This window comes from Ammodytes marinus (genome assembly GCF_949987685.1).
Source record: "Ammodytes marinus genome assembly, chromosome: 19".
Taxonomy (NCBI): Eukaryota; Metazoa; Chordata; class Actinopteri; order Uranoscopiformes; family Ammodytidae; genus Ammodytes; species Ammodytes marinus.
This window is the reverse complement of record NC_137223.1, coordinates 787307-812420: the sequence shown is the minus strand read 5'-3', so window position 1 is coordinate 812420 and position 25114 is coordinate 787307. Positions and strand designations below refer to the sequence as shown.

General features: G+C 42.9%; 1 protein-coding gene across 3 annotated transcripts in view; it reads right to left on the bottom strand.

The window, feature by feature from the left end:
• Window positions 1-978: 978 nt before the first annotated feature.
• sash1a (SAM and SH3 domain containing 1a) overlaps window positions 979-25114 on the bottom strand; it is a 183861-nt gene continuing 159725 nt past the window's right edge. For all 3 annotated transcript variants that reach the window (XM_080048309.1, XM_080048310.1, XM_080048311.1), the window contains 10 exons: window positions 24888-24962; window positions 24561-24704; window positions 22984-23116; window positions 21363-21532; window positions 20617-20826; window positions 11361-11511; window positions 10650-10778; window positions 7024-8072; window positions 4648-4779; window positions 979-3893 (listed from right to left, as the gene is read on the bottom strand). In XM_080048309.1, the coding sequence (XP_079904435.1) occupies window positions 3627-3893; window positions 4648-4779; window positions 7024-8072; window positions 10650-10778; window positions 11361-11511; window positions 20617-20826; window positions 21363-21532; window positions 22984-23116; window positions 24561-24704; window positions 24888-24962 (2460 nt within the window). In that variant the 3' untranslated portion in view covers window positions 979-3626. The remainder of the gene's footprint in view (window positions 3894-4647; window positions 4780-7023; window positions 8073-10649; window positions 10779-11360; window positions 11512-20616; window positions 20827-21362; window positions 21533-22983; window positions 23117-24560; window positions 24705-24887; window positions 24963-25114) is intronic.

The window sequence follows — 25114 nt, the reverse complement described above, 5'->3', positions numbered from 1 at the left end:
CAGTCGAACACAGGTTAGATCAAAACTGATCTGAACCTGATGTTTTGTATGAAGGGGAAAGGATTCTACTGTGGCCGCTTTTTATTTTTTGTTTGTTAAAGGTTATATAGCAACTAGTGAACAAAGACACACTGTTTGGTTCTTATTCTTCTTGAAGGAAATGCTTGTTCCGCTGTGTCTGTGTGTGTTTCCAATCAGACAATAAATGGCCAAACACCAGCTGAGAGATGGAGGTTATACGCAAGTGAAGTCTCAAGACTGAGATCTTTTTGAGACAGGATTTGATCAAATTGGGGTCATTGGTTTGGAGCATCTATTTGGGTCTCCTTGACATGGAATGAGAATTGTGGAAAAGCTTGGTATGGTTTCATTGACAACAGCTGCCTGCCATGCAACAAGAGCCAGCCAGACCAACTGTCTAACTGTGCCGTCCTCGACCTGAGCAGATTTATGTTTTTTTCTTTTTTAAATGATGCATTACAAGCCAGCCACAACAGAGAAATGTTTTTTTAAGCTCCTCATTTTGAGAGCCCTTACTTCAAACTGAACATTTGACGGTATTGTGTACAGACTTGTTATTCTTAGAGGCATCCAAGCAGCAAGATCAGGGAATGTTTTTCTTTTTTAAGATTAGAAAAAATGTATATCAGCTTTGTATACTTCTTTATCTTACATCTAAGGATAGAATAATGACATGTTAGATGGACAGGTCTAGTGGTATTATGCCTTTTGACCATTCACACATTTCATTTCAAAATGTTACAAAGTTATCAACAAGTTAACGTGCTGTGTCAAAGTTAACCACACTGCTGAAAAGAGCCACTGACCCATGCCTTTTCATTTCCATCCGTTTGTTTTGCATTTGTGCATGCATTGTGTGTGTGTGTGTGTGTGTGTGTGTGTGTGTGTGTGTGTGTGTGTGTGTGTGTGTGTGTGTGTACATAATTGAATAGAAAGAATCAGACGGCCAGTGTGGCAAGAAACAGTTTTTTATTATATTTCAGAATGACAAATAGCTATGGACATTACTTTTTTGTTTCAATACACAAGCAAAATCTGTATGGACAATCATTAGGTAGATGAAAACCAAATAAAATAATTTGTACAGATATTTTACAATACACACTGTTCCTCACTGGCTAAAGCAATATGCATTATGCAGGAAGGTATCGCTATTCATATAGTACAGCTAATTACAGTTGATATGAAATAAAAGCTAAAAATAAGTTATTTAAATATCAATTACATATACAGAATGTGCAACTTCTGCTAAGCATTTCGTATATGTAATTAAGAATTTATGTTTGGATAAAAACGCAAAAAAATAAAACTGGAAGTGAATAACTGGAACAGGTTAACCCGTGAATGGTTTTAAAACGTGGCATTGGGAACTCCAAACTAAAAATTAAAATACCAGCATAACCCACTGAAACCCTTTTCAATACCTGACAAACAACTGTCCATTTATGGACCCGTGAACAAAATGTAGCCAATTTAGCCTAGAAAACAGCTAGATTTAATCCTCTAAAGTGCATTTATAGTGTCAGTATTTTCATTCTTTACAAAACACTTCTTGGGCCTTATACTTTTTTTCTACTAACGACCCCCACCCTCCCCCCCGCCATCACTTTCTCAGAGCACCACTTTGATTGAGAAGAGAACAAAGGCATCAACCGTCTATCTATGAAATGCCCACTGCAAAAAATAATAAAGAAACAAATCATCTTCTCATTTTACCAATAACACTTGCTCAAATGTTTTTAAAATACAAAATCCCATGGAGTAAGTCTTCAGGTCAAGATGAAAGACAGAACTACACTGTTAGAAATAAGAGGAAAAAAACACAAATGCGGATTATTTGTTTGCTCAATTTCATGCATAGTGCATGAAATTGAAATTAACTTCGGGATGTTATCAGTTCAGTTTTTGGCCCATACATTTTGTAACAGGCTGACCTAACGCAAGAATGCAATGTTTCCCTGATTCCCTGACTGTTTACTGTCATAGTATGTGCTGACCTGAGGTCAGCGTATCACCTGATACAACTGCTCTTTCCATCTGTTCTCGGTGTGTTCAGCAAAAGTCCAATTACATTTTGAGCTACAGCCCAATGGTGTGTATACTGTTGCTATACTGCAGTAATAATGTGCTTAAATAGTCCCAAACAGCTTACTATCCAGCTGGAGATCAAATTCCTCAGCACTGTTACCGTAAAGTGTCGACAGACCAATACATTCCAGATATGACGGCACACATGTCAGCTGTGTCTTTAGAAGGTTTTTACTCCCCGTCCCACAATGCACTGTACAGTAAATGTATTGGGAGGTTGAAGAGATGTTAAACATGGGATGACGTCTGTGTTCGTGCCTGTGGCTTTGTGGTTTATCATCACTGGGGCCTCACAAGTATAGAAATCACAATGTTTCTGTGGACCCTTCACTGAAATGTTCTGGGTGAGAGCCGGTGTTCATAAGATCTCCATTATTCCTCAGACTGGGGACACATTCAGAAGGAAAAGGCCTTGCACCTTGGGCACACAGTTCAGCCTTGGGTCGTGGTACAGTCAATACTACGCATACGTTGCTAAGCTGTTCTTTAATAATGGTAAGGCAACTTAATATGTGCTCGGATACACCGGGAATGTTTTTGTTTTTGCTGTGAAAGCTTTGATTGTGACTATACTGGAGCTTTCTGTAAGACTCATTGTTCATATTGAGCAGGGTGTGCAGACACGATATGCAGTGAAGGTTTTATATGAAATATAAAAAGGTGTGACGTCAGCTCATTTCAGCTTAGCAATGACTGAGAGCTGGCTTCAAAAATAAGGCTGCAACATTCAAAAAGGCAAACACATTTTTTTAACATAGAAATCATTTTGAAATTAACATATGCGTTATGCTATAATACAGGAGCATGATACAAAACAAGCCATCCCAAAAACCACAAGTTACTCATAGTTTGGTGTCTTGTATTAAGTGGATTCAAAATCCAGGTGTTAAATCAATGCCATTCATTGTGAACCTATTAGTGGGAATGAGACGTCACTTTGGCCGAGATATACTTGCTCTTAAAAAAGACCCTCCCATTATTCTTGCCTTGCCACATCAGATGAAAAATCAAGCACTTATGAAATATATGCAGGATAGTAAACGGTCTTTTCTGTGTATATATTTATAAAAAAAATTCCATCCTACAAAAGATTGTGCAATCTTCCTTCAAGGCAGTTCCAAGTCTATATTGTAAGACTTAAGGGGGGGGGGGGGGGTTCAGGATAATGGAAGCCATCCCAGTGAGTCTAGAGTTTTTATTTTCTTCTTTTTTTCTTTTAAAGGCAACCGATGTTGGCTCTTGGGCTTGTTAGGAGAAACTCTTCAATGCCGTAAACATTTGAATAAAGACAGAGTGATAAAGAGAGAAAAACGGTGAGCTCAACTTTGAGTCTTTTTGACACGTGCGAGACAGGGGACAAGTACTGTAGTGCTGCGGTCACTCGTGTGATCATATAGTGTCCTGTGAGCCATTTCCCCCCTCTGGGCCACCGTACTGCCCGTGCTTTAAATGAGAGAGTTGACCAGTGAGTTGACACCTGTTATTTTTGTTGATAGGGCTCCACACACCCAGCGTGGTTAGGACTGCCCCTCTGTGTGTGTGCTAATGCTGACCGAACGGGCCTCACTGAGCAGCCTGCGTGCATGTCTTTCATCCCTCACTCCCGCGTCCCACACACTGCTCTCTGTTAAAGATGACACGCCACTCAATGTGTCGATGCCCGCTGCGTCAAGGGGCGTGGCATACATGGGCAGACCGATAGACGTCAGCCAATCGGAGACCGTCTTGATGGCACCCGACGGCAGTGTCTTCCGGCACATCTCTGTCAAACCTCCAGAAGGGATCTGGGAGACAAAGTGGTGGGGGGTAAAAAGACATTAGTTACAGTGGCTACTCTGATGAAGTCACATAACTGAATGAATATACAGGGAGACATATGGAGACAAAACAGTGAAGGTAACTTTGGCAATGCAAGCTGTGCTTCTGCTAGCTATCTTTGCGAAAATCATTTAATGTTAAGGGGTAACGATTAAAGGTGGAGCCAGTGATTCTGGAGTGTTTGTTGTCAAAATCACTTTTTGTAAAAATCAGTGAATATCTCCTCACGATCCTCTACCTGTACGCATTGTGCGCTGAAAAAAAAAACAATTCCAGTGCAAAAACAGTACGGACAAGTAATGGATTGTGAGGGGATATTCACCGACTGTGACAAAATGATTTTGACAACAAGCATTCTGCAGAATCGCTGACTCTACTTTTAATTTAACTTTAGTACGTCTAAGTCATGCTTTGGCTACTTAATAACAATAATACACTGACAGCCATGTAAAAATTCTCATTATACTGTATATCCACATTTACCCAGGCCCAGCATAACAATCGCTGCTACTCAATCATCTCGCCAACCTTGAGTACAGCAAAAAAATTCCAGCCTGCATCGTTTTTCACTTGTAAAGAATGCGGGCTCACTTAGCATTTATCTAGCTCAACGGCCCCCGAAAAACATGGTCTCCTTTGATATAACGTTCTCATGGAAAACCTGTGTCTGTCTGTCTGTCTGTCTGTCTGTCTGTGTCTGTGTGTGTGTGTTTGTCTTACAGCCATGCGGTGCTGTTTACGGAGCTCCTTGACCCGCAGCTGGTCCATGGTGGAGGCCACGTCCTTCACAGGCTGCTCCATGTCTTCAGAGTAGCGCTGCACCAGAGGCTGGGGGATGCCACACCGACCATGCTGCACGAATGACAAGGGAAGAGACAGACATAAGACATTAGATTAGAGGGAAAACTAAAGTGCATTTGGGCTTGGTATTATGAAGACAGACTGAGCAGACAAATTGCGTCAACGTACTTAAAGTTGCACTATGCAGTTTCTGGAGAGAGGGGGATTTGTTTGACAGAGCCAGCAGTTAGTTTACTTAATGTATTTTCTCTACATGTAATTCATAGTATTTAATATTTCTATCATCATAAATCAAACCGGAATTATTTTAAGGCAACTGGAACAGAATGTAAGACTAAAATAGGTTTGTAAACACTGTGGGCCCTGCTGCTGTAAACAACTAGAGTGAAACTAACTTCTCGTCAGCTTTCCAACTTCAAACAGTGTTCAACCAACGGATCTAATTTTCTTGTGAAGAAAGTTTGTTTATTTAGTTATGAAAATATTACTTATAAAATGTTCACTTCTGACCCAGCAAAAGTTACACAGTGCACCGGTAAACTATGAAAATTAGCCATTTAAAATCCCAAAAGGAGTCGGAGAAATATGGAGACGAACACACTAGAACAACACATAATTGAAGTCAGGTCATTAAATTTCGTTCTGGCTCATACAGTACATCAGCAATACCCTATTATACCCTGTTTTCATGATTTATTTTTGCTATGAGAGGACTAAAAGGGGGAAGCAAAGAATGTGTTTGAATTTAAATTTTTCTGAGCAGTGATCGAGTTTAGGATAAAGCACTGGCATGGTAGATAACTCAGCTGAACTTTTTCTAGCATATTTTCTTGTTTGTTCTCTCTTCATGTGGACACCAGGAGCTGTGGCAGGTTTCCAGCAAAGGCCTGTTTATTTATTTTTTAGCTTGTCCGACCAAAGGACCGGAGAGGTCTTTGAGGATGAATGGGATGAGAGAGGGTAAACAGAGGAGCTGATCTAGAGGGGCGGATGGAGAGTATAGGTCTGCTTTGGACACTGCCTGGATTATGTGGGGTATGCTAATAGGCGGACAACAGTGAACACAATTTGTGTTGCATATTAGCTTTTTTTATTATGCCTTCACACATGAGAGGGATCCGTTTAAAAACCTGTTAAACATATTTAACCTGTATAACCTTTGACTGTGTATACACTTGTGCAGGCTCAAACCCTATGTTGCTACTAAAGCAGCGGAGTGCCAATTCACTTTGGAATTATAGGAAGCTGTTTTGTGGTTCTGACGCACTATTTCCTCACCTCTGAGTGTCTGAGTGTGTGTGTGTGTGTGTGTGTGTGTGTGTGTGAGGGGGCCCAGCCTGGGGTCTGGCGGGAGGCAGAGGGTTTTTATAACCCCGTCTGCCTTCAGTAAGATTCAGCTCATAAACTTAACAGTCTGAACCGCATCATAGCGAGTCTCAAACCCACAGTCTTTCCCCTCACAGCTCCGGGCAGGCAGCTTATTTATTATTGTGCGTACACGCCCTCGCTCGCGTACAAAAGGATATCTGCACACAAAAAAGAAACACACAAAAACCTTAGACTCTATTAGTGTCTATTTTTAAAAACAAAATGAGTTCCTAAAGCAAAAGGCTGATGCTGTTGGCCTGGGCAGAGAGTCATTTGGATCCAAGCTGCAGTGGAATTATGACTGAGTTAAGCTAGGCATGTTACAACTCTAAAACCAAAAGAGCCAGACAAGTAATAGCCTCGAGGTGTCCCCATTTCAATTTAAACACAAGGAATATGACTTTGCTTTGTGTTGGCTGTGATGTGGTTTTTCATAGAATTCCTCACCTCATTTCCATACCAGGTGTCTGTACTGTGTTTATTTGAATTATCAGCACACTAGCGTATTATAGGTGCACTATGCCTCTGCAACAGTAAAGTTTTAATGTAGCTTTTATAACTTTGCACAATGTTCCAGGGATCTAATTTTCCCTGTAAAGAATGTTTATTTATGAAGTTAGAAGGATATACCTTAGAAAGTGTTCACTTCTCCCACACACCCAAAGTTACATACTGCACCTTTAAGAGTGTACTACAAAAAGTTCAGATTGAGATCGACTACTGTTTCAGTATACTTTCCAGTCCAATTGCCTCTGCCATCATCGGTTTGAAGTGTAAAAGGATGGATCATGTGAATGCAAACGGTGCATCTGTGTACCCTATCGATATGCACTGCAACCCAACCAAAAATCATACCAAGTCTAAGTAATTTGACATCTAAAATCGTGAGGAAAGTGTTTAGAAATCAATGCTTCTTTGCCCACAGACCTTGTCAGAGTAGGGCTCTTCCGTGAGATCGATGCCCTCCGCTTCCAGCCGTTGCTCCATGAGAGTGAGCAGGTCTGGACTCATCTTGGCGTGGTGGGAAGCCTTCCTCGCCACAGACACCTTGCTGCCCAGGTCTGAGAGCCACGGAGGCTGCACCACAGGAGAATTCCCCGACTCCTCACCCATGGAAGAGGCTGATGAGGTGGAGGAGGTGTTGGTAGCACAGGGGCTGCTGGGGGTGCTGCTTGGGCTCTTGGCGGGCAGAGCCGGGGCACTGCGGCTGGGGCTGCTGCGGACTATGGGGCTGCCTGGCTGGGAGCGGGTGAGGGAGTGTGTGGGGGAGGGAGCAGGAGACGGAGAGGAAGGCAGGGAGAGAGGACTGTGTCGCAGGCCGTTCACCAGTCTCTCCTTGGACTTCTTGGCGGGAACCGGAGGAGGCACCGGCGGCTTTTTGGGATGAGTCCTGATCACCCTCTCCATGTCCGACTCAGGAGGGCTGGGGGTGGGACTGCTGGGGAGGGGGTACTGGGTGGTGGGACAAGGGTGGCGCAGAGGCAGCTGGGAGGGCACGGGTGGTCTGTCAAAGCGACCTTTCGGGCTCACTGCCGGAGGGCCGTTGATGCGAGACGGGGAACCCACGTCCCAAGACACCTTGGTGGGGCTATTGACGCCCGATTTGGGTGCTTCCGTGGCGGGTTTGAGATCCACAACAAGGTCCTTGCGCTCAAAGTTGTGCTGATCCCAGTGCAGATCCCCCAAAGAGTGGGAGCGTTTCCAGGGTCCGGTGGGCTCCTCCGCGAGGCCATCCAGGTCCTCACAGCTGCGGCTGGATGGGATAGGAGAGCGTCTGTGGGCTTTACGCAGACCCAACAGGCTGAAACCCTTGAGGGAGGGCTTGATGAAGAAGCTTTTGGAGAACTTGGAGCGCTGCTGGTTCTTACTGTTCTGTTGCAGAGCCTCTGTGGAGATGGTCATGGGCAGGGTGGGGTAGTCCGGAGACTGGAGGCCCGCCGACGACCGGCTGGAACGGGAAGTCTTCCTGCTCTTGCCTGCAAAAATCAAAATATTTATTGGTTAAGTATTATGATGTCACCAAATGATGCGTGTAATTTAGCTAGTTCCCTAATTCACTCTTTAGCTTGCTACATCCTCAAAATATGAGCATCAGTAATCAATAATACACTTGTACTTTGGATCGTGTATATTTACTTCATCTGGAATGATTGTATCTGTAATGACAGTAGTTATTCTGGAATTATTAAATAATTCTACTTGTACAAATTACTAAGAAATTGGTAAAGATGTGTCTGTGAAGCGCTGTCCAAAGCAGAAACATGTTTATTAACAAAGAATGGGGATGCCAATGGGATGAGATAACTCCTTTCACTCCTAACCGAACAGACTGGCTGATTTATCGTTGTCATAGCAGCAATCCCAAAATAAATATAATGTGGACGGGGTGGTTCAGAAACAATGGAACAAAAGGCTGAAGCAACTTACCATCTTTCCTCTGGCTTACAGAGCGAAATGGATGGGTGAGATCGATGGGTGCCACATAGCGTGGCTCGCCAAAGAGTTTAAATGGAGGTATGTATTCGATAGATGAAATGCCATGAAATATCTCATCAGTTCCCAGAATCGTAAAAAAATATATAATAATAATAATAATAATAATATATTGGTGTTTGCTTTGACCAATTATGTAAAAGGGATTTTATGAAATTAAACTACTTAACAACTCCAAGATATTCTATATTTAAATAAATAGTAAATTATATGTTAAATTTCAGACACAAAATGTTAGCCGTCTACTAAAACATCTGAACATGTTTTGTTTACTGTGGTCTGTTTTATACAATGAAATATAATAACACTTAGTCAGACTATATTAAACTTAACCAGATTGCCATGATTATGAAAAATAAATGTGTATAATATTAAATGGTTTGAGATATCAACTAAATCAAACATGTAATTAAACCATGTACGCGTATGGAAATGATGAAAGTGGAAAGTCGATAGATAACAGACGTCATTTGTTGATATGAGGAAGAATAACTACGTCTACTGTACTTACAGGAAAACTCATCCGACATGTATGTTAAAGGAAAGTCAATTGAATTAAAAGAGCGGACATTCAGGGCTCCACAGCAACTATAGCAAACACTTGGGAGAGCTATTTTTTTTACCAATTTTTCCAAATATCCAATAACATACTGTGCATTTTTTTTACTGATTTTTGTAAAGGAGAACTGTGGAACTCTGAAAGCGCAAGAAGAAATTGCAGAATGTTGACTGAATGTTATGATGCAGCGAGTTAAACTAGTGTTTAATGGCGTGGGCAGAAAAACAGACAAGAAAATAAAGAGAGAAGGCGAAACATAAAAACAAAGCAGGCAGCACCAGAGAAGAAGTGGGTCTTTTATTCCACAACTTAAAAATATCACGACTGTGGCATATTGCACGCTTTACTGTTGAACCTGAATGACAAATACACACACACACATAAAAAATGGGGGGAACCAAGTAGTTACACTAGAGACCCCAACAGATAAATTGAAAGAAGACAAAGGGGTTTGACAAAGCAGTGATTTGTGAGTTATGGAGCTGTTAAAAAAAATAATGAAAAGCAGCATACAGTCTTACGCAGGAGCAGTTTAAAAATAAAAAATAAACAAAAAGACAATTTCACAAATAAGACCTCAATAAACCTCTCTATAATCAGAACTCTCTCACAATCTACGCACTACAATTTAAAAATATTTTCATCCACACATTTCTTTTTTTAGGCACATACTGTATGAATGTTTGTGCAACATGGTTACTATAAACACAATGACAGCGACAAGCTGAAACGGTATGAAGACGTGAGTTTTGAACGGCAGCCCTGACCAGTTTTTTTTTAACCATTAAAATCAGCCTACAGAATCACCACTGCAAAAAAAAGGCATTTATTGACATGCTACTCTGCAGGTTCCTTTTTTTCTATCTTTGAAAAGCACTCAACAGAAATACTCTCGGAGCTCGTAATTATCCTCGTCATTACAGTATCGCGCTATCAGCCTCGCATCCACAGAGGAGAATGCTGGGAAACTGAGTCCGTCCTCGGGCAGAGAGTGAGTTCTCATCAGAACAGTTCTGTGTTTGGGGGAGGAGGATCTCTCCCTGTGTGCTCCCAGCAGTGCGGGCTGAGCTAGGCTTTGTGGCCTCAGACCTGCTGGCTCCCTCTCTGTTACAACTGGACTTTGGGACTGACGATACAGAATGCCTACAAAGATGGAAAGAGCGGTGAAAGAAAGTGAAGCGAAAGGAGAAGTCAGAGTTAAAAGAGTCTATGAGGCGGTCAGGGGTTTCTTTTCTATAGAGCAACTGTGCTAAAGGGGGGGGGAGGCAGGGCGCAGGTCAGGTTTTTGGGGTCAGTGTTGTTCGTTTGACGGCCGCTGGTCCAGTAGAAGTGAGATGGGTGAGTTGTTGCAGAAGGATGGGAGCAAGAGATGGAGCGGAGTGGTTGAGTGGTTGAGGCCCAGAGAGGGGAAAAGAGGCACTATAGGAGCAGGGCTAGGCTAGGCTAGTAGTCTCAGCTAAGCTAATGCTAATGTCTCTAGACTACGTTAAGCTATCATTACCGTTCTCCAGGTTCTCGTTGCTCTCGTAGCAGCCAGAGTCTCTAGGGGAGTCTCCCACCAGGCCCTGGCCCGATGACAGCAGCTTCTCCTGGGAGCCAGACAGCCCGCCGCGCTCTGGATCACTGCTGCCTAAGAATACACAGGAGGAAATGGCAACATCAGTGGAATGAGTTCAATCAGTTTTTAATTTGGTTACACAGAGCCACAATGTAATTAGATGCACTTGTGCTGAGGAAAGATGACGATTGGAAAAGGAGACTTGTTTTAAGAAAATATGATAAGTCTTTATTATGCTAAAAAATATTATTTAAAATGTGTTCACCAAGCAAATGGAGTGTATACATACGTTTTAAATTATTTTGGGGCATTTTCCTTTATTCAATTAAGTGCAGATATGACACATGGGGAGAGAGAGGGAATACTGGTTTGCACCAAATGTCGCCAGCTTGAAATATGGCGATGGTATAAATAAACAGTATAGCATGCGCGGTAACCACAGGCTACAGGTGGTGGAGGATATTTTGTTGAGAAATCCTAGTTAACAGTAGGATCTCCAGGTCTTCAGCCATTCAAATACAGACATGATATCTGTGAGTTACGATCATTATCATCTTGTGTGTATGTGTGTGTGAGTGTGAGTGTGTGTGTGTGTGCGGTGTGCATACGTGCGCGTGTGTATGTGCAGGGGTGCGTTTTCCCAAGTCTACTTACTGTCATACTCCTGTAGCAGCTCTACAGCGGTGAGCAGTACGGCTCTGTGTTGAGGATCTTTGATGTTCAGCTCATCCAGGTCTTCCTCCTCCAGCAGCTTGAAGGTGTCCAGGTCCTCATAGCCGTTGAACAGGAAGGTGGGCATGTGCTCCTGCAGTCACACAAAAACCTCACATTGAGAGAGCATCCACATGCCAAGGAGAAATAGGCCTATACCCCAAGAGTAAAAAGAAAAATACACTTTGGATCTAAGTCATCATGGGACCAGTGAATAAAACAACTTTGGGGTTAAGCATACAATAAATAGGTAAACATAGAAGGTGAGAAAAAACGTGTCATTTCTCATCTGCTCATAAATTCACATCCATGTTGTGTATTTTTAAAAAGCGCTGGTAAGGCCAAATCTGAACTGCTATTTTCGATATTTTAAACAGCATGTAATCACTTAAAGCCGTGGCTAATTCAGTTCTGGCTGCCTTGGGCCGTCAACCGCACTTTAATATTGCTGCACTGACTTTGTCATGTTGACAGGCATGCAAAAGTGAATTGTAGCAACGTTAGCGTGCTGGCTTGTCCGTACCAAAACGAGAAACAGCACAGTGTGTTGAGTGTGTGGCCACAATCCCAAAGCTATTCTAGCAACTAGCTGGGTCCAAAACGGCAACGTAATGTGGGAACAAGAAAGAACTGAAGGTAGAGATATAACATCAGAGAGCTCTCCTCCGCCAAATTTTTAGACACTAACACAAACAAAACTAAAGCTTGTCACCGCCAAACCACAGTGTTATCTGAGAAGCCACAACAGGAAAAAACAACAACTTTGAAATCTAGATACGCCCTGTGTGAGTGCACACCGATCTGACACCCTCATTAGAGCTGCTTCCACTTTGGCTGTTCTCTACAATTGTGTGACTCACGCACTTTGTAAGACAAGCACACATATATATAATAGACCGTGTGTCACCATTGCAGACCATCAATTACTATAGGTGGAGTCCACAGCCGTGAACCGCGTGTTCTTCTTTTCTATTTTCTGCTGCGTGGAGCAGGACTAAACAAAAGGACCACCAACTAGCACAACGCCCAGGCAGCCAGAGCCTCTCCCTCACACTATCTTTCGCCTTTTTTATTTTTAGACAGTTAAAAACGTTTCAAATCCAAAAAGGCCTTGCCATGTTAGATAACATTTGGTGAAGTACAAGACAGACAACAATATGCTTGTCATGCCCTCACTAGAGTGCATTTGATGTTTAATTGTAGAATGTGTAGAACAGTGCCCCTACAGGCCATTTGAGGGGAGTAGTTTTATGTTTCCAGAGGTTTCTGGCAGATGTTAATTGGTGAGCTGCCGTGCAGGCTGCCAGGGTGTTCTCTTACTGCATCATAGCTTCATATATTGTTGCCTTGGACACTATTTGTCCGTAAGTATTCATTTATGTCTCTTATTATGTTAGGTTACCTTTTTGTTAGCTGTTTATGATAATGTATACTGCTTATGGTAGTTGACAGTATGACGCAGCATTTTAATACTTTTATTTGCGCGATTGCATCGTGCCGTCCGTTGGTGTGTACTTATGTGTATGCCTTTGTGCTTTGTTTCAGTTTTACAAAACAACCAATAACAAACAAGTAAAGTAAAGATCTTCAAACAGAAAACACCTCGTGTATTTCTTGAAGGACTTCGGAATTCTGTAAGCTAACTGTCAAGCCTTGAATAGACGACACTCATAGCGAGGGCAGTATAGTAAAAGGACAAGGGCGCAGCGGGCACAATTAAGGAAGCTAACTCGCGGGAAAAATGAGTCTACGCTCAGGCAAACAATACCAGTCCACTTCTCAGGACGAGAGAGTGGAAGAGCGGCAAGAGCGCAATCAAGACGCCAATGCATGCGCACAGTCAGTATGTTCACGCAGCTCAAAACAGTCTAGTGGAGCCTCCTCAAGTAGCTCCGCAGCATTAAAAGCTAGGGCCAAGGCAGAGGCTGCCCGTACTGAGCTTTCATATGCAGAAGAAGAAGCCAGAATCATAAAGCAAAAAGCCGACCTTGAAGCAAATCTTCATATATTAAAAAGCCAGAAGGCTGCTGCTGCTGCAACAGCTGAAGCCGCTGCCTACGAAGAAGATGAAAATGCCATAAAAAGGGAACTTATTCCAGGGTTAATAGAGTTACCTTTCAGTTCAGCACAGCGCACCTCTGATTATGTAAAACAACACTCAGGAGCATGCTCGGAAAATCCACACAAGGTTGATTCGCAAGACGGCCACAAGATGGCGCAGGTGTACAGTGAAAGGGCCATGAAGGGAGCAAGAGTCAATAATGAGGTCAAACATGAACAACAAAAGGATGAAATCAGCAATAAACCAAAATTCTCAGTTTCAACAGGACAGTCGTTTTATCCTCTTAGGCAGGCATCTTCTGAGACTCAAGGCGTGCAAAATATAACAAAATATCTCATTCGCAAGGAAATGTTGACTGCAGGTCTACTGAAGTTTGATGACCGTCCAGAGAATTACTGGGCGTGGAAGGCATCGTTCCGAAGTGCCATCAGTGATCTCGACCTTTCCGACAGGGAAGAATTGGATTTGGTAACAAAATGGCTTGGTGCGGATTCCGCAGAGCAGGCAAAGAGGATTCGCTCCGTACATGTGTTCAACCCAACCGCAGCACTCAACTTAGTTTGGCAAAGACTAGAAGAATGTTACGGTTCACCAGAGGCAGTAGAACAAGCGCTGTTGAAAAAGGTTGAAGATTTCCCTAAACTCACAAACAAAGACAATAAAAAGCTCAGAGAGTTGGGTGACATTCTACAGGAACTGGAGTGTGCAAAAGAGGGTGGATATCTACCAGGCTTGTCATATTTAGACACCGCTCGTGGAGTAAATCCCATTGTGGACAAGTTGCCTTACGGTTTACAGGAGAGGTGGATTTCCAAAGGATCCAAATATAAGGAGGACAACAGAGTTGCTTTTCCCCCCTTCAGTGTCTTCTCCAGCTTTGTAAGACAACAAGCAAAAGTTAAAAATGACCCCAGTTTTTCCTTTACATACCCCAACAACTGCAATGTGAAAACAGAAAAATACACACGGAGTGGCTATAGAGCTCCTGTAAATGTACACAAGACAGATGTTCCACAAGATTCTTCGACTATCCAGTGCAGCTCTACTGAGAAGATAATGGAAAGCCCTGACAAGTTTTGTCCCATACACAAAAAGCCCCATCCGCTAAGGAAATGTAAGAGCTTCAGAGCTAAACATATTGACGAGAGGAAATCATTCCTGAAGGAGAGTCGTATTTGCTTCCGGTGTTGCGGATCAACCCAGCATATGGCAAAAGACTGCAGACTGGCTTTGAAATGTCTAGAGTGTGGTAGTGAGAGGCACATCTCGGCGCTACATCCTGGTCCTCCTCCCACCACAATATGGAATCAAGAAGCCGACAAAAATGATGGCGGGGAGGTGAGTGAAAATGCTTTGACTCCAGTTACATCTAAATGCACAGAAATATGTGGCAGCACAGACGCTGAACATTCATGCTCCAAAATCACCCCAGTGTTGGTGTATCCTGCTGGAAGAAGACAGGAAGCAAAGAAAATGTATGCTCTGTTAGACGAGCAAAGTAACAAATCACTCGCTAAATCAGAGTTTTTTCATCTCTTTAACATCACAACCCCAACAGACCCATACACATTGAAAACCTGTGCAGGGGTGACCGCAGCAGTTGGCAGAAGAGCCGCAAACTTAACGATTGAATCGATGGATGGAAAGATTCAGCTACCCCTACCAAATTTAATCGAATGTGACATGATTCCGGATAACCGCACAGAGATCCCATCTCCAGAAGTGGCACGTTATCACCCACACTTACAGCGTGTTGCAGACAAGATTCCTCCTGTGGATCCAGATGCTCAGATCCTTATACTCCTGGGAAGAGACATCCTGCGGGTGCACAAGGTGAGAGAGCAAATTAACGGACCCCACAGTGCTCCTTATGCGCAACGACTTCATGCAGAAAATGCTAGACAACGATCATGCAGAGCCTGCTCCTCTATTGGGGAAACATACAGAACACTGGTACTTACCGTCATTCGGCGTATACCACCCTCAGAAACCTGGTCAGTTAAGAGTGGTATTTGATTCAAGTGCTGAATATGAAGGCGTGTCTCTAAACAAAGTGCTGCTTAGCGGACCCGATTTGAACAATACCCTTTTGGGGGTTCTCCTACGCTTCAGAAAAGATCCTGTTGCATTCATAGCTGATGTACAGCAAATGTTTTATTGTTTTGTTGTACGCGAAGACCACAGAGACTACCTTAGGTTCCTTTGGTATGAAGACAACGACCTCAGCAAGAACGTGCGGGACTACAGAATGAAAGTCCACGTGTTTGGAAACAGCCCCTCACCAGCAGTGGCTATTTATTGCATGAGGCGTGCTGCAACTAAAGGTGAGAGAGAACACGGTGATGACGCCAAGCAGTTTGTTGTCAGGCATTTTTATGTTGATGACGGACTTGCGTCTACATCCACCTCTGCAGAAGCTATCGACATCTTAACAAGAACACAGAAGATGCTTGCTGAGTCCAACCTGAAGTTGCATAAGATAGCATCCAACAGCCACGAGGTTATGGAAGCTTTTCCAGCTGACGAGCGGGCCAAAGATCTGAAAGATTTGGATCTCACTTCTGACGATCTCCCCGTACAACGTAGCTTGGGGATCCTATGGAATCTACAAACTGACAGTTTCACATTCCAAGTGTCTCGAGAGGAAAGACCATACACTAGGAGAGGTGTGTTGGCCACTGTGAACAGTTTGTATGACCCTTTAGGGTTTGTGGCTCCTATAACCATGCAGGGAAAAGCTCTTCTCCGTGAAATCTCGGCTGAGCAAAATGAATGGGATGAACCGCTCCCTTTGGAGAAAAAGGAAAAATGGGACAGGTGGAAAGAATCATTAAAAGATCTTCAACATCTCCAGATAGCAAGGTGCTATGCTCCATTCCCACAGTCCTCTGCCCAAAGAAGAGAGCTGTGCATCTTTTCAGATGCTTCCACGATGGCAATCGGAGCTGTGGCTTACTTGAAGTCTACTGACAGTGAAGATCAGTCTTACATGGGATTCGTCATGGGAAAATCAAAACTAGCCCCACGGCCTGCACATACTGTCCCACGACTAGAGTTGTGTGCAGCTGTTCTAGCAGCGGAGCTGTACGAACTGATCAGCAATGAAATGGACATTAATGTGGATGCTGTGACATTCTACACGGACAGTAAGATCGTCCTCGGATACATATACAACAACACTAGGAGGTTTTACACATATGTTGCAAACAGAGTGATTCGCATCCGAAAGTCTTCACATCCTGACCAGTGGCATTACATTTCTACAGAGAGAAATCCTGCAGATCATGCTACTAGACCTATCCCTGCTTCTCAACTCCGACACACAAACTGGCTTTCTGGACCATCATTCCTAACACATTGCAACCCAGAGCCACCGCAGTCAGACATATTCACTCTTGTGGAACCTGAAGTAGATGTGGAGATACGACCTGATGTAACCACTTTACTCACAAAAACCCATGAAACCCAGTTGAAGTCAAGTCGTTTTGAGAGATTCTCACATTGGATGACATTGTGCCGCACCATAGCTTCACTCATTCGTGTCGCAACTTCATTCAAGAAGACTTCAGAGCAGAAAAAATGTCATGGTTGGAAGTGCTACACTGAAGAAACCACAGTAAGCGAGATCTCACGTGCAAAAGTTGCAATTATTCTCACTGTGCAGTCTGAAATCTTCAAGGCAGAGTTCCAATGCCTGACATCAATGCATACATTACAAAAACAGAGTCCACTCAAAAAGCTCAATCCCATCATTGATGAAGATGGATTGCTTAGGGTCGGAGGTCGCCTTGCATCAGCTAATGTGACAAAAGAAGAAAAACATCCACTTATTATTCCCCGTACTCACTACATTGCTATCCTTCTAGTGAGATACTACCATGAGAAGGTGGCGCATCAGGGACGTCACATCACAGAGGGAGCAATTAGAGCGGCAGGCCTGTGGATCATCGGGAGCAAGGGTCTGGTTTCCTCTGTTATCTTCAAATGTGTCATCTGTCGCAGGCTCAGAGGAACCTTACAAATACAGAAGATGGCAGACTTGCCGGCGGACAGGCTATCACCAGCGCCACCCTTTACCAATGTCGGACTTGACATCTTCGGTCCATGGATGGTGATGACACGTCGCACAAGGGGAGGCAGTGCAGACAATAAAAGGTGGGCGGTGCTTTTCACATGTATGGCAACAAGAGCTGTGCACATTGAGCTTGTGGAATCCATGTCAACGTCCAGCTTCATAAATGCATTGAGAAGATTTTTCTCTGTACGTGGACCTGCCAAGCTTCTTCGTTCTGACAGAGGGACTAATTTTATTGGTGCCTGTAAGGAGTTGGAAATCGACCACAGTAATACTACACTGAATAACTACCTTCAGGAGAAAGACTGCACATGGCAGTTCAATCCCCCACATTCATCACACATGGGTGGATCGTGGGAAAGACTCATCGGAGTTGCCAGGCGGATCCTGGACGCCATGCTTCTCCAGGCTGTACATACTCGACTCACACATGAAGTACTGAGTACCTTGATGGCGGAGGTGATGGCAATAATGAATGCCAGACCATTGGTGCCAGTGTCTACAGACCCAGACATGCCAATTGTTCTCACACCAGCAATGATCTTAACCCAGAAGAGTAGTGCTCTATCGGCACCCTCTGGTAACTTTGACCCGGCAGAACTTCATACAACGCAATGGAGACAAGTTCAGTGTCTTGCCGACACTTTCTGGAAGCGATGGAGGAGGGAATACCTTTCCACTCTTCAAAGTCGACAGAAATGGACAGACGACAAGCCCAACATCAAAAGTGGAGACATTGTGTTGCTAAAAGAAAACCAAGCCCACAGGAATGACTGGCCCATGGGACGCATCGTCAAAACATTCCCCAGCAGCGACGGCAGGGTTCGCAAGGTGGAAGTGAAGACGACACGAGAAGGAACTGTAAAAGTTTTTCTGAGACCAATCTCTGAGATTGTAGTTCTTTTGTCTGAGAGACAGTAAACTGCATTTGTTTTGTTTTATATCCTTTGAGTAAAAGTTGTAGTAGCACAATCTTATTGTGCCAGGCGGGGAGTGTCATGCCCTCACTAGAGTGCATTTGATGTTTAATTGTAGAATGTGTAGAACAGTGCCCCTACAGGCCATTTGAGGGGAGTAGTTTTATGTTTCCAGAGGTTTCTGGCAGATGTTAATTGGTGAGCTGCCGTGCAGGCTGCCAGGGTGTTCTCTTACTGCATCATAGCTTCATATATTGTTGCCTTGGACACTATTTGTCCGTAAGTATTCATTTATGTCTCTTATTATGTTAGGTTACCTTTTTGTTAGCTGTTTATGATAATGTATACTGCTTATGGTAGTTGACAGTATGACGCAGCATTTTAATACTTTTATTTGCGCGATTGCATCGTGCCGTCCGTTGGTGTGTACTTATGTGTATGCCTTTGTGCTTTGTTTCAGTTTTACAAAACAACCAATAACAAACAAGTAAAGTAAAGATCTTCAAACAGAAAACACCTCGTGTATTTCTTGAAGGACTTCGGAATTCTGTAAGCTAACTGTCAAGCCTTGAATAGACGACACTCATAGCGAGGGCAGTATAATGCTTCCTCCTTTAATCCATGGCAGCTCAAAACGTAAATAACTCTCAAGATATTTATATGAGCCTAGTCAGTGTCTGAACAGTTAACATGGATTGCAGACGATAGCAAACGTGGGTAAATGAAAATATCTACCCAGTGGAAAATAAGTGGGGCACTTTTGGGCAACATATATATATTCCCACAAGAAATCCCCCTCTACAAACAATACTGTATGTTGTGTCATGTAGGGAATTTTGTTTCGTTATTATCAAAACAAAAACAAAAGTACAATTGGGGTAAACAAAATAATTAGCCATAGGATTCCTTGAACAAAGCAGGTCAGGCAAAGCACTGCCTGACCTGCAAACTAGTAAAACATTTTTTTTTTAAATGTAGCAAAATCAAAATCAAAACTCTTAAACTAGATTATGTTTTGATCCAGTGCATTATTTGGTGTGATGTTTCTTCTTCCTGGGAACAGAAAGTACACTGGCAGCAAACTGGAAACTCTATACTAGGACTTTAATAATGCACTGTGGGTCGTTTCATCTGTGATCTGGACTTTAGGCTGGCGGCAGATAAAACAAGGAAAAAGCACAAAGTCTTTCTCTCTATTGGAGGAGGTGGGGGCGGTCGGCTTGCTGTCTGAGTGGGAGGGGAGGACATCCAGCTCCCTGCTACATGTAGGTTTTTGATGAACAAGTCATTTGTCGGGCCATGGTTTCTGGTTGTGAATGTGTGGGTGTTGATGTTTAGGCATCAGCTTAAGATCAAACATTATGAGCTAAACAATCAGGTGAGGGAGGGGCCGATCGCACGGATGAAAGGTTTGCTGCATTTAAAAGCCTTCACGTCTTCATGTGCGGTACATGATAGTTTAACTAGGATTATTTTGTTTTAATGATAAAAGGGAAGCAATGTTTGTTGTTATCATGTAGTCGCAATGTGTTCTCTCCTCCTGTCGATCATTCTCTGTGTTAGTTTCCGGTATTGTGCCGTAAAAATAAAAGCCCCCCGCGATATTTCTTTACTTTTCTCTCCTTTCCCTATCTATTTTTTTTACTCAGTAACGCAGGTGATATAAAATGTAGCGAAGTACAATACTTCACAATAAACATACTCAAAGTAAAAGTAAAAGTATAGGTTTTAAAAATCACTTAAATTACAAGTACACGAAAAAACTACTCAATTACAGGAACGCGAGTAAATGTAATTCGCTACTTTACACCCCTGGTGTTAATACACAGCCTATGCCCTGTAAACTAATATGTAAACAAAGGATATGTAAACAAAGGGGGTCCACCACAGCTAGCAACATAACTGTTTTCAGAGCCTATAGACTGTATTAAGTCTGTATTTTTTCTATTTTCTGCGCACACACAGTACGTACAGGTAAGCTGTGTCGTGCAGAGATATGAACTGATTATAACAAAGTGATTTTGTCCATAAGAATCGCTGACTACACCTTTAAGAAACGCCCTGTGAATTTGATCTGCTGCTGTGAATCCAAAGTATTCGGTATTCGACACTAAATGCTAAATCTGGCATGTGTGCTGATCTGACCTTGAGGTTAATGCGCTCCAGCAGGTCCTCCACTGATGAGGGCTTGGGCTGCCTGCCCTTCCTCCTCCGCCTCACTGGTCTCTTGGGTTTCTCCTCCTCCTCCACCAGCACGTCCACATAGATGAACTTGAAGGTGCCCACTTTGTTGTTGAGCAGGCCCATCCACGTGCCCATGGGCGGCTTGCTGATGATGTCGATCACATCTCCGCGCTGGAAAAAAAAAATCACATGAAAGAAATTCATAAAAGAACCACCCAAGGATTTTTACATGTTTACCCTTGTTGGCTATTTTTCTCCAGCTCTTTGGCCATAACTTTAATTGCACTCTGTAGCTCTTAAAAATATGGAAATATTTGTACAGATCCAGCTTGAGTAAAATGTGGGTGGAAGTGGTAAGAGGCTCCCAGAGCTATACAGGCTGTGGCATTTGACTGTGTGTGCATAAGTTCATTTTAAAAAGGTGCTCTGAGGAACTTTCAGTTTGTGTTCGTTCTTTGTCTTTGGACAAAAGCGAATGCGATAGTGTTTTACTACGCCAGCTTTTGTAAAAAAAAAAAGGGTGAGCGTGCCCATGAAAAACACTATATAAAAATGACATTCTTTGTACTGATGGTCTCGTTTGCTGTTACCTGTCACTTATGTTGATCATGACTGTTTCAGAAATATTTAAAAATTCCTTGTTGCACATTTAAACCATCTGTGCAAAAGTCCTTTCCATCATCATGTCCCAAAGCAGTGTGTTTTACCTTGAGTTTGAGTGAGTCGCTGTCATAGGGGCTGGGGGTGAAGTCTGTGTGGACCCGTGCGCGGCCACAGAACGGTCCTCTGTACGGAGCCTCCTCGTCATCCCCGTCCTCTGACTTCACACTCTCTCTGTTACTGGCTGATGAGTCAGTGGTGCTCACTGTCTGACCACCTGGAGACAGAGAGAGAGATTTATATTAGCTGTGGCCAGGCTTTTATACAAATAAAAAGGCATGTATAAGCAGTGATTAGGGTTGCCTTTAAAAAGTGTACTATGTAACTTTGGGTGCGTCGGAGAAGTGAACATTTTCGTAAGTTATATTCTCATAACTGACAACAAAACTTTCCTCACAGGAAAATTGGATCTGTGGAACACTGCTTGAAGTTAGAAGGCTAGCTTAAAGGTCACTGTTTCACTGTTAAAGCAACAGGACCCACAATTTTCATATTGTAGTCTGACGTTTGATTCCAGGTGTCTCAAAATAATTTAACTTTGATGATATACTTATTTAATAGGCCTACTAAGAATTTCATGTGGAGTAAATACGTTTTGTGAACTAACTGTAGGCTATGCAAATGTAAAAAAAATCACCCTTACCTGAAACTGCATAGTGCACCTTTAAACTATACCTCACCTCAAAAGGGTCAAACCTGACTCAAGCTGCTTCAAAATAATATTATTGGTCAACTATATCATAGCTAGCGTGTATCAAGTAACTATTCAAACACTGTCACTGATTTTATTTGGTCAACCTTTTATTTTGGTTCGGCATTTTTTCTGTCTGCAGTGAGTGGAAAACTTTAACGAGGTCTTAAGAAACTTATATTATAGACTCTGGCAGAGGCAGAGTAGTTGCTGCATATTTCTCTCTCTCTATCTGAGGGAAGGCTGTTGAATTCATATCAGAGAGGCAAGACTCCCCTCACCTAATCATTACCATATGTTTATCTAGCCTTTGTGCTTGTGTTCACGCTCTATGGCTTTTTTTTTTATAAATTGCTGTGAGTCGAGCCAAGTCTTCAATTGGGGTTTAACAACTTGGAGGGAGTTTTTTTATCCAACGCAACAACGTGACAGAAACAACAGGTTGAAGCAATCAGATAGTTTGGGATTAGATAAAATGGCCCGAGAGGTGGAAAAACGTGAAAGGCCTCTATGAGATCACAACACAAACAGGGGCCAGCTGGCAATGGACTCCTCATGGCCATCACTCTGCAACAATCATAATTGGTATACATGTAATGCCAGAAGCGGCACAAAGGCTAAGTCATCTGTATATTTGAAGTATAAATCAACAAGCAGCGAATGGTATGAGCACCATCTAGTTTTAAGAGGTTCTCGGAGAAGACCGACAATTTAAGCTATACACTAAACTCAAAATATTTTGATTGCCTTTTTTCTTCCATACTATATGTTTTACATGGGCAAGTGATGAAATGCTGACACTCATCGATCACATGACCAATTATGTTTGTCGAAGCAAAAATATATCATTTTTATTATGAACAAAGTTGCTAAAAAAAATTAATGCTGCATAAAATCCATCATAAAAAGTCTTCAAATCAGTCTTAAAAAGCAGGTATTCTTTCTCTGACAAAAGGAAAAGTGGTTGTGGTTCTTACTCATTGAACTCTGTCCGCTGAGTGAACTGCGCAGACTTTCCACCGAGCCTCCGGCCTTAAGCTTGGGCTTCTCCAGAGAGTCGGTGTCGGGCTGAGGGGACTGAGGGGAGCCAAGGGTTCCATCCGGACTGGACTAAAACACAGAGAGAGAGAGAGAGACAGCGAGCGAGAGAGAGAGAGAAAGAGAGAGAGAGAGAGAGAGAGAGAGATTAAAGGACATGTGAGTGGGTGGAGAGATCAGGGTGATTCATGATAAAGATCAGGTGGAGAGCTGTATGATTTATCTTCTTAAAAGTTTGATTGTTCTGATACTTTTTTTATTTAGGAAACATCTTCACCTGATTCCACTATAATAAAAAAAACCTGACACAAAAAGAACAGTACCTCTAACGAGAAGTCAAGTTGCACCGGTAGGGGCAAACACAAAGATCCAGCCAATTAAGTTATTATAAATTACAAGCTTTTCTTTTCTGCACTTATCATAGTGCAGAAAACTGATATAACTGGACATATCATATCATAACTGATATCTCATGTGTTTAAACTAAGCTACATCAATAGCTGTCCAAACTCCTGTCTGAACAACTATTTTCAAATGGAATTACATCCAATTATGAAGGTAAAGATACCCCTTAACTTTTATCTTTAGAGTGGTGTAGCACTTGACTAATGGGCCCATGGATTAGTTCTATTATATTAAAATATTAACCATTCAAGTAAAATACACAAACTCAAATCACCATGCTACATGGACATCCTATGTATGTACTTTCTCAGTAGCCCACTAGGTGGCACTGTGGTCTATACAATGGCCATGGTTGAGCCATGGAAATTCATTTGTCTCTGCTCCTTCCCAAGCAATGGCTCCATGACTCACGGTGGAATATGTGGGTCACAGTGCTGAGACCGACATGGACAGGCCACTGGTGAAGCCGCTGCCATGCCCGCAAAAATTAGGCCAGTGCAGATGAAACAGCTATAATATACACACTCTCTCTCTCTCTAACACACACACATCAAGTCTCCATTTCCTAAGAGCTGGCCGCGGGGAGGCTTGCATCATTCCATGAGCTCAGCATCAGGCGCACAATACTCCACCCTACACACTGGGCCCAGGGACACTTTGGTAGAGAGAGAAATCCAAATGTGTGCATGTGTGTGTGTGTGTGTGTGTGATTGTGTGTGCGCTTTAGTGCTCTGTGTTTATTCTGTTACTAACACAAATACTCACCCACCCACTCACAGCCTGTGGACAGACTGTGTGGCTTGCGCTGCAAAACATCCTCTAAATGTTTGCAGAACACGGGGGACTTTTATTTCTTTACAGCTGTTCTTGGATCACTCTTCTTCACGGGTTTAGAGCATAAAAAAAGCATAATGTGTGGGAGCGTTTATGTGTTCGCTGCTCCGTGTTGAATAAAGTGAGGGTTTCGACTATGTTTATACAAGACGTGAAAACAATGAAACTTACGCAATGCTAGCCCAAACTTTTCAACAAGTTAGGCCTTTAAAAGTGGCCTCAATGTGTGTGTGTGTGTGTTTCTAAATGTCTATGTGAGTGTGTTATTGTGTCTAACCTGCTCGGACAGGGAGCTGCTGTACTTCTTGGACATGCGTTTCCTCATGGTCTCCTTGACCGACTTGACCTTCTTGCCCAGCGAGATGCGGGATGTGGTGGGCGATTTGACCACTTCTCTGTATATGGCCTCCTGTTCTTTATTCTGGGGTTAGGAAGAAAATGGAAAAGAAAGAGAGAAGCCATAAAGAGAGAGAGAGAGGGGGGGACATTAAACGAGAGATTGCAAAAACACAAAAAAAAGGACAAGAAGGTGATTGAGCGTGACAGGAGGACAGTTCAGCCTGCCTCACAGCTGCTTGTCATTTCCCAGGCTGCCAGCACTCACATTAGCCTCTGTGCCGGCGTTGAGCACGTGGAGCGAGCGATTGGACAGGTCGAAGCCTCCGAAGCTACACGTTCTCTGTTTGGGGCAAAACACAAATCAAACATAGTCACAATCAGACTGTCACGTTGCATAGAAAACTCCCCATCCCCACACCCAACTCACAATGATTCATGCTTGGCGCAACACAGGCAGAACTTTGCTAAATGTATATGGTTACAGAGTATATG